The sequence below is a fragment of the Merops nubicus genome, unplaced genomic scaffold, assembly GCF_000691845.1.
Source record: "Merops nubicus isolate BGI_N331 unplaced genomic scaffold, ASM69184v1 scaffold23543, whole genome shotgun sequence".
NCBI classification, from domain to species: Eukaryota; Metazoa; Chordata; class Aves; order Coraciiformes; family Meropidae; genus Merops; species Merops nubicus.
In genome coordinates, this window is record NW_008598566.1 from 4,836 (window position 1) to 14,299 (window position 9,464).

The following is a 9,464-nucleotide window of genomic DNA, read 5'->3' on the forward strand; positions in this document are numbered from 1 at the left end:
ACTGCAAAGTTTCTGTGAAAATTGTTAGGACAGTAAGAAAAAAGGCAAAAGAACACTTCTTAAATAAAACACCTACAGATATTCAGCTCAACTTACCACAGTCCTATCTCACTACAAATAACAATCCTATCTGGGTTTCTTATCTAGCTCACCTTTTATGCCATTGTACTCTGTGGAGGCCATAAAAGCAGGAGGAGATGGAACTCAGCAGGACAGCCTCCCTCCTCCTTCCCCCTCTCCCCAGAGAGGGCACAGTGTCCGAAGAGTTATCTCCTTCAGCACTGAGGTACTTACCCCAATGTCAAACACGGAGCTCACTGGCTTATGATCGCTGATCTTCAGAGCCATGTGGCTGCGGTAGCTCCGCTGGGCGACGTGCTGCCCCCTCCAGAGGATCCGATCACACCAGGCGGGGACACGACACTTCTCACTGACACCGAGGGGAAAAGCAGTTTGCAGGCCTGGGCTGGGTGCAGTGACAGTGCAAGGCAGAGTCCTGCTCTCCCAGAGGCTCTGGTTTGCTGACACAGCCTGGAGCTAGATCTCTAGCCAAGTTTTGTTTTCCACAGTTTGAATAGCTACAGAAAGGTTGATTGTTTATTATTGGATATCTCTGTGTCATGCTTTACTTTCCAGTTCTTCAAAGATACAGTTCTTTGTTTTGGTGGTTTTGTTGTTTGTTTTTGTTTTTGTTTTTTTTTTTTTTAATATAATTAACATACAAAGCAATACTCAGAGATACTTTTGACCATAATAACCATGAAAAATTAGAACTCATAAACTTCCTTTCCCCACTCCCCCACTGACTGCTGCACATTTTCATTTCTGCACTTGAAGCCAATGTTCCCTGTTTACTCAGAGCAGCTCAGACACTCTGTAATTCACTACAGGAATGATGGTTCTGGCACCCTTTCAGAGAATGCCCTCAGCTGCACAGCACAAGTGAGCCAGTCTGACCTGAGTAGGTAGAGCAGATATCAGCAAATAAAAGATGCTGAAAATTTTGCTTAGAGAAAACAAACAAACAAACAAAAAAAAACCAACAAAAACAAAAAACTAAAACAACTACAGTGATTCCTTAATTTTGTACATCTCTAACTAAGAGGAAACCAAATGGATTATTCCTGGGAAAAAGGTTAAGAATATCTGACAAATAGCAGTGGAAGAACAGCAACACAAGTAAATGTAAACTGGAGATGGATTTTGGAGCCAGGAGAATGGAACAGCACTAATCTATAGCCATTAGATCTTTTTAGCTTTGCTTTTGCTTCCTTCAGTGACATTAGCCATTGGTAGCATCACACAGGAGGCAATCACTGTACCTTGTGTCCCAGTCATCACAGCCAGCATCGTATTTGTATGTTGGCTGGAAAGAAATCTCTCCCTCTGTAAAGCCTTCGAAGACTGCATGTGCCTTCATTTGCCTCTTCAGCTACAAAAGAAAAAAAGGACAAAAAAAAGATGTGTTTTTAAGTAAGCTCAAGCACAGTTCCCACACGAGGTGGAAGTGAGGTGCTTGGCACTGAGGCGGCCAAGGAGCACCGTGCAGCATCCAGCCAGCACACTCAGCACCTCCTGAGGCAGGCGGGAGGGACACCAGTACCTGGTCATACTGGCAAAGCTTTAGAAATGCTTTCTCATCTATGAGCTGCTTCACTTTCGCCACATCCAGTTCCTCCAGCCGATAGTTGAGGTCACCCAACCATAAGACCACGCTGAAAGAGAACGGCACCAGAAGTCTGCACAGAGGCCTCGGGATGAAGGTATCCGAAACGCAAGCACAGCTCTGCAGCACTCCCTGAGCCACCCCATACAACCATGAGCTCTTCTAATCTTGACACCATCAGGTGGATGCTGTGTCTGCTTCTCCAGAGACAACAAGTAGCAGTGAAAACCTGAGAGGGATGCCACATTTTCTACCTTTGCTGGTTTTAATTCCTGTTCTGCATGTTTCTCATTACCTCCTGATAACTGGTGCTTTTAATATTCCACAGTGACTAAATCCCACAACCCACTGGGGAAATCCATGCATATTATTGCCCCATTCCCACTTCATGCGTGAAAATAAAATAAGGCCTGGAAGAGCAGAAGAAGGGAAGTGACTTGTCAGAAGTGTGTAGGTAACCTCTCTCAAAACCAGGGTTACAGTAAAGCATTTCTGGCCCTCCCATGCTGGTGATTACACCACTGGGTGCCCCTTCTCACCGCCCTGCTGAGAGAACCTCGTGCACCCCAGTGTGTTCATAAGGTTCCTCCTTGCCACATGCAGTCATTCACACAGTCAGAAGCATACTCATGTTTGCCAATAGTGAGAGGAGGCAAATTTGGATCCCACTGGCTGAACTGCATCCGAGAGCAGATGTCTTTGAAGTCCTGGTTCCTCCGCTCATATTCCTCCATGTGAGCTGCGAGGTGAGAGTTCACAACACACACACTAGTGTTATGGAATTTAAACCTTATGGCAACACCACCTTTGTTACCCTGAAAGACAAAGACAAAGACATTGGGTCAAAAGCTTCTACGCAACAGATTAATTGACAAATGAGTTACAAGCCAGAAGACTTTGATGCAGACCATTTAATTCCAGCAGAAGGAAAAGGCTGGAGATGCCAATTAGTGATAACTACTTCATGAATTCAAGTCATTAACCCATGTGAGGGTTGTACACAGCAAGCAAACACATGGAACTCAGTAATTTGGCAATCAGCCAATACAAAAGGAAATTAAAATCAGGGAGGCAGTTACCTCACCAAGTTCTGAAGCCTATTTAGCAACAAAATGGATCTTTTAACACAAGCCATAAAAATAAAAAAAAAAACCAAAACAATTGTAAATGGAGGAGGAAGTATATCATTTAGCTGGTCAAAAACATTTTTGACAAGTTATAGCTGCAATGTTCACAGAAAATGCATTCAAAGGGTTCGAAGGGCACAGACTTCACTCCAGTGGTGTGGAACAGCAAGAGGCCAGGAAGTCCTCCTCAGGAAAAGTGATGTAGACAGAAATGTTTCTTTGCTCATGTTTCCTTGTTTTACTTGTCTTGAGCAAAATCACAGCCAGCACTGAAGTCACATGAAAGCAAGGCCCCACACAGCCCAGCACATGCAATAAAAAAAAAAAAAAAAAAAGAAGCAGCCTTCAGAGCAAATTCTCTCCCTCAAGGTCCCTGAGCCTTTTCAAGCACATGGCAATTCCCTCCAGCAATGCCCTGAGCTGGCACAGGGACAGGACTATGCTTTTGAAGGCAGCTGCATCCCCTAGCTGGAGGAATAACCACAACATCTAGGGAGAGGGGCTTTCCAGGACTCTTCTAAATCTCTCTCCTTCTCATGCACAGTTGCCATTCTTACCATCCTCCCCATGATTCCAGTTCCCACAGTCTCAACGTCCACCTCAGAAATGTTCAAAGCAAGGTCTGCTTTCACATACAACAGAAGCATGATTCCCACAAGCCGCACGAGTTTCACCTGAAAAACAGATCCTGTTCCATTAAACACCGTGGTGGGAGAGATGTGACTAGACAAGGCACATTGCTCCCCAGTCCAGAACATGGGTCACCGAAATACACATGATGAGAAAGAGTTCCAGGCTCATCTGCCCACCCGCTGGGCTCACAGAACACAAGCACTCCAGCAGCACAGGACGGAGGCAGGGAGCAACACCCCACCAAAAGAGGCTGGAGCCCAAAGCAAAGCCTACAGCACAGGCACAGCCCACAGAAGGAACTTCTTTCAACAGGAGTGACACGAGACATAGAGGACCTAAGGAGCAGGAGCCAAAGCATATATTGTATTCCTACTGAGACACCTTCACAACTCATTTCACTGTGCATTGTGGAGACAGACACAGGAGAAGCCAGGACACTTCCCTCTTCACCTCCCCAGGGTAGCAGGAGCTTCCTTTGTGCTCTGGTCTCCTGCCTGCCCCCCTGCACAGCAACACTACCTACTGCACCTTCAGAGCTCCTCTGACTGAGCAAAAGCCTGCAGACAACGAGCCTCTGGAAGACACAGAGACTGAGCACAAGAACACGCAAAGGGAAAAGAGGCCCAAGTGGAAAACAATTCCACACTCACAACTCCCCAAAAGCCACATTTACCTTTGCATATTTGGCATCTGGGTGCAGACTATCAGTTACAGCTTTAAACCACTCTTCTTCCTTCGGGGTGTCATTGAAAAAGAAGGCTTCTTTACTCAGATCAAGCTCCTGGAAACTGTGTTAGAGGAAGGAACCCATGGATGCATGCACTTGTTTATAACTCTCCAGCCCTCTCCTCTGGGAAGGAACTAAACCAGTTTCTACTCACTACATTTACAACTGAAAACTCAAATTCAGTTATGGGGATTTTGGAGGTATGTTAAATGTAAAGCTAAATCACTCTTAGCCCTAGTTGAAAGGCATTAAGGATTCTGTAGCGCTGCAGCGCCAGAGTCCGCGCGCTACCCGAGTGGCAGCCCCTCCAGGAGACACTCACACCCACGGGAGCTGTGCAGTGGGTGGAGGCAGTGCCAGTGTTCCTCAGCTGTGGTGCCCTGGTAGAACACCTCCACGCTACAGACCCACCAGCGCACGACCCACAGTCGGTTTGGAAGGACGGGCCAGGGGGAGACACTCACCCCACACAGTAAACGTCTGGAGGCTCAGTGTCACAGCTCAGCCAAGGCTGGAGGCTCTCTCTGGGTGACTGACCGTTCACATTGTACGTCCCAACAAAAAATCTGCAAAGAAATGACCTAAGTCCCAGAGCTGCAAATTGTAGAGCTGATGGAAGTGCCACTGTTACTAAGCTGTGTACCTAATACTTCTTGTAACTACTTAGGAGTGACATATTTCCAGGGAGGAATTAGGAAAATGTGACAAAATTTAAGTCCCTAAAATGCTTTAATTACAGTAGCACCTTTACAAGCATGTTTCACAGAAGGATACACGTTTTTACATATAGCATGGAAAGAAACCCAGACAGCAGGATTCGTGCAGCAGCAGTTTGAAACAATGAGTTCATAGACTGACGTGTAAAAGGATTTCAACCACCACAAAGTTTTAGTCCTAATTATGTATTTCACCCAAGCTCTTATGAGCTTATTGGAACAACTTCATGGATAAGCAGTGAACAGAAGCAGGGAGTGCACAGAATCAATGCATTTCCAGATAAAGTCTGAAATAAGCACAGAAAAAAGTCCTTTCAAAAAGGCCATTTTCTCAACAAAAACCATGAGGCAAGCTTTCACAGAAACATGAATTGAATTCTTCTCTGCTAATGCCTAAACGAGGAAAAAAGCTGTTCTGGAAAGTATGGATCATGATTTCCTACAAAATTTCCTATTTGCAGGGGTACTAGATGAAATAATGGACCTGAGTTATTTTGACAGCCCACAAAAAGAAGTCCTTCCCAGGAATGACCATTACCTGAAGGTCTGGATGTGTGTGTAGGAATCCTCCATTTGCGCAAGCTGAGATTTAACGATAGTATCTCTTAGTTTAAACTCTGATAAGATCAAAGCCTTGTTTGAAACCATGACGCTGGAGGACTGAACCATTTCAGTTATCACTTCAGGTTTGAGTTTGTTTTGCCTACAAATGAAAGCAAAACTGCACGATGAAACCCAGGATATACACACACCCTGAACAGCTTTTTTCTGCCACCGAGGACTTGATCAGCTTTTATCTGTTTCACAAAACATAAATAATCAATGTTTGGGAGAAACAAACAAGACCAAAATGAGCATTTCTTAGAACGGTTCAGACCTCTAGATAAAACCAACGTAACTAACTGAAATCTCAAACAGTTTTCACTAACCTGGTGCAGCGTATTGACTCAGAGCGGGCCTTACTCACACCTGGATGCTGGTACAAAACCTGTACACATTTCCTGCTCGCTGGAGCAAAGAGATGCAAATCTCATCTCCCACTGCCTCTGCTCAGCCCTTCTGACCTTAGCAAAGAATGAAAAACTGTATGTGTTTAAAAAGCCTTTCTGGTGGAAAACTCCCAGCTCTCCTGAGAAAGGAGGCAGTACAGCATGGGTGGAGGTAGAGGTGCTTTTATTTAGTGTCTGGTGGTCCTGTAAACTCCTTATGCTACACTAATAATGCTACATCTTGGAAGTTCCCACAGCAAGTGGATGGTATAAATCTAAGGTCAACAATCTGCAGACCAGTGCCAAGGGCAGCACACAGGCTTTGAAGGATATGCAGCAGGGTCCACAGAGTCCTGGGAACTGAAAAATTAACTGTAACATTTTAAGAGTGTATTTCTGAGACAGGGTGGCCATAAGCCAAAGCTCTCTGAATTCAAAACAAACAACGCTAACGGGTCCTGTCCCACTAAACAGAAAAAATATGCCCAAATAGGGGACTAGCAGGACTGCCTCTGAGAGACTGTGCTGAAATTGCCACTCAAGTTTTGACAGCATGCTTATGCTGAGCTTTCTTCACTCCTAACTAGAATCTGCAGATTCTCTTCTCAAAAAGTTGCTCAGTTCTGCTCTAGATCCTCTGGGGACTGCAACCAACACCAGCAGACGGAACAAGATAACGCAGCCGCAAGGTTGCTCGAGCCCTGGTGTGTGCACAGATCTCACACCCAGGCAGCCAGAGAGACCAACTCGCCTGCTCGGTTTCCAGCTGAAAACCAGGAGCCCAGACAGAAAGCTCTCTGCACTTTGTTTTTCTCCTCTAGACATCAAGACATCTACAATTTGCCCACCACAGTTCTTTCCATCCAACACAATCACCCAGAAATGCCCAGAACTTTGGTGTTATATATATTCACTGTCACTGTATGGAGATCTTCTGTCGAGGGAGGCATAGCTAAACCAGCAAACAAATGTCACCACCACTTGTACTCCTCACTAGACCTTCCACAAAGAGCTGACATTCACAACTCTCCCTTCAGCTGCTCCACCAAACCTACACAAGAAGCAGAAGACAGACCATACCTAGGAGCACTTTTGTCGGGGCTGTCGTGGCTCTGGTTCTGAGTGGCCACAAGCTTTTTTCCATTCAGTTTGATGCCTTCAGAGTGAACCGCTTCTGGGGAAAAAAAATGTTTCACATTAAAACCAGTGTTCTTTAATTCCTCAACACACTTATGCAAACACCAGCAAAAATCTGCAAGCAGAAGACCACTTGTATTCCTGTGAAGAAACAAAGTGCCTCACAGTCTCTCTTTCAGTTATTGGATAGATTTAGCAGATTTGGACAGAACTGTTCTGTGAGGATGCAGCTTCCCCTCCAGAGGGTGAACGACTGGACACTGGCACACGATGGAGAGCAGCAGAGCACTGTGTGCTGCCTGCCTGCTGCTGGAGCAGGTTGCTGTTTGCTCTCCCTTACAGTTAAGCCAAACCAGGACTTAGCAGCACAAAATCCAGGGCTTTATCCTGGGAATGCAAAAAATGTGTGTCAATAAAAGGATTTTCCTTTCTAAAGCAAGTCAGGAAGTACAAATAAAGGAAGAAAAAGTGGGAGAGGAGTGGGGGTATCAACAAAAAACCCACAGTACCATTTAAAGGTTTTCTACCTCTGCAAATACACAGCAAAGCACAAGTGTCTCCCTGCTCGAGACAGGGCTGTACAGAGGCATCGTATGAACCTGCACCTCTGCAGAAACAACTTTTACCTCAGTGCAAACCACACATCCCTAAAAAAAAAGTAACAGGGCTGCTATCATGCAAATATATTTCCATGTAGGTGTGACACTAAACGCATCACACGACATTAGCAAAACACAGACAACCTTTCAGCATTTTTTTTCAATTACAACAGTCTGCTCCTACAAGAGGCAAAACAAGAGTTAAAAAAGAATAATCTACTTAAAGGGTCTCCATGCTTAAGACACACCAACAGTAATCTCAAGATTATGATACTTAACACACAAATCCAATGGCAATATAGAAATTGTTCTTAAGGTTCTGGTCATTCAGCTGAGTTTCTTCTTCAGTAAGTACAACTGAGAAAAATTAAAATGTTATAGTATGTTCTCCAGGTCAAGTATGCAAACCAGGAACAGAAGTACTTTGCCTAACTACTCAGAATATAAACAAGCTGACAAGAAGTGGCCATATTCTCAGCTTGGAAAACCTCTTCAGCCCAAGAGCCCTCTGAGAATAAAGACTGTGTAAGAGGATTTATCAGAGGCTGGCTGCAGAAGAGCACATGACCCAAAGCTCACTACCAGCCCGTGTCACAGACTCGCACAAGAGGGGCCACGTGCCCCGGGCACGCTGCGGAGCCGCACGGCCTCCCCGGGGGCACTGAGCACACCACCAGCACTGCCTGAGCCCCGGCAGGTTCTCCCGATAAAGAGCACCCAGGCTATCTTGACAGTGACAAGAACCAGCTCAGACTTTCACTCTAACAGACAACTGTCACTTTTGTAACAGGAAGGGAGCAGCTCAGGCTTTATCACCCACACAGGATGCTGCTGCTCACCAGCCTGCAGAAAGCCTCAGGGCCAGAATGGCAAGAGTTGTGTCCCTGCTCCATGCTGCTGACACGGCCGAAACGCAATCCAAAGATCAGGGTCGTGCCACACCTCTGCATTCTAACCTCATTAGTGGAAATCTGTGTTAGGTAAGATTCTCCTAAGAAAAAGATTAGCCTGGAAAAAGGCTGTTTCCTTTAGATAAATTTATACCTAGACACAGATTGCTGTAGCCAGAGGGATCTATATGTCAGCAATCCAAAGTGGAGTATTTTAGCAGGATAATAACCTTGTTCAATAATTGAACTGGACCGAATTGAACAGAAATAAAGAGCTGCGTGCAGAGATTTCAGAAGAGCAGAATGCATAGGCCTCAACTGGACAGGATTTGCAGTTAAATTAAAGCAGCAATAAAGACATTCTTGTTGAAATGTGCAGTGACATGATAGCACAGCAGGAAAATGTATCATATCTTCAGGTAAAGTAGAATCCATACTTTGGGAGGATTAAATTATTCTTGCCATTAGCTAGAAGAGCCTCAGCCGGTCAAAGCGTAAGCGGCAGCCTCGGCCAGAGCGCGCGGCGCCGGGCTGCAGAGAATTGAGTTTGTTCTTGCCAGGGTCCCAGCTGCAGTTGTGAGCCTGGCAGCACACACGTGCACACAGGTCGGATTTTACACAGCGGCTTTAGCCAAAATTGTGAACATAGGCCCTACAAGGTTGACTTGCATAGATCTAACGGTGTCATACTGCTGACAGGATCCACGCTCATTTAACTAGCTACAGCTATTCCTGGACCACAGCAAACAAAATCTCATTCTATGTAACTTTTTTTCTCAAAAGAGCCCAAGTAATGGCAGAGAGCATTTTCTTCTACTAATACAAGGGGGGAAAAAAGAGATTCCTAAACTCCTCTGACTCAAAACAAAGAAAAAGAGCTAAAACAAAACAAAGAAGCCTTGAAAAGGCAACTTTGTCAAAGCTCAAAGACATGATCTGATAGGAGAACGACTCCCCAAGGAGCTTACCATTGAAAGAGT

The 9,464-nt window shown here is 45.2% G+C and overlaps 1 protein-coding gene across 1 annotated transcript in view; it reads right to left on the reverse strand.

Annotated features, from left to right (window-relative positions):
- Positions 1-5,572, reverse strand: part of INPP5B (inositol polyphosphate-5-phosphatase, 75kDa) — a gene marked incomplete at its 5' end in the record, with an annotated part of 9,768 nt that extends 4,196 nt beyond the window's left edge. Inside the window, 8 exons of the mRNA XM_008937100.1 lie at positions 295-430; positions 1,323-1,432; positions 1,604-1,715; positions 2,294-2,481; positions 3,351-3,467; positions 4,100-4,214; positions 4,618-4,719; positions 5,408-5,572. Of these exons, the coding sequence (XP_008935348.1) occupies positions 295-430; positions 1,323-1,432; positions 1,604-1,715; positions 2,294-2,481; positions 3,351-3,467; positions 4,100-4,214; positions 4,618-4,719; positions 5,408-5,572 (1,045 nt within the window). The remainder of the gene's footprint in view (positions 1-294; positions 431-1,322; positions 1,433-1,603; positions 1,716-2,293; positions 2,482-3,350; positions 3,468-4,099; positions 4,215-4,617; positions 4,720-5,407) is intronic.
- Between the last annotated feature and the right edge of the window lie 3,892 nt (positions 5,573-9,464).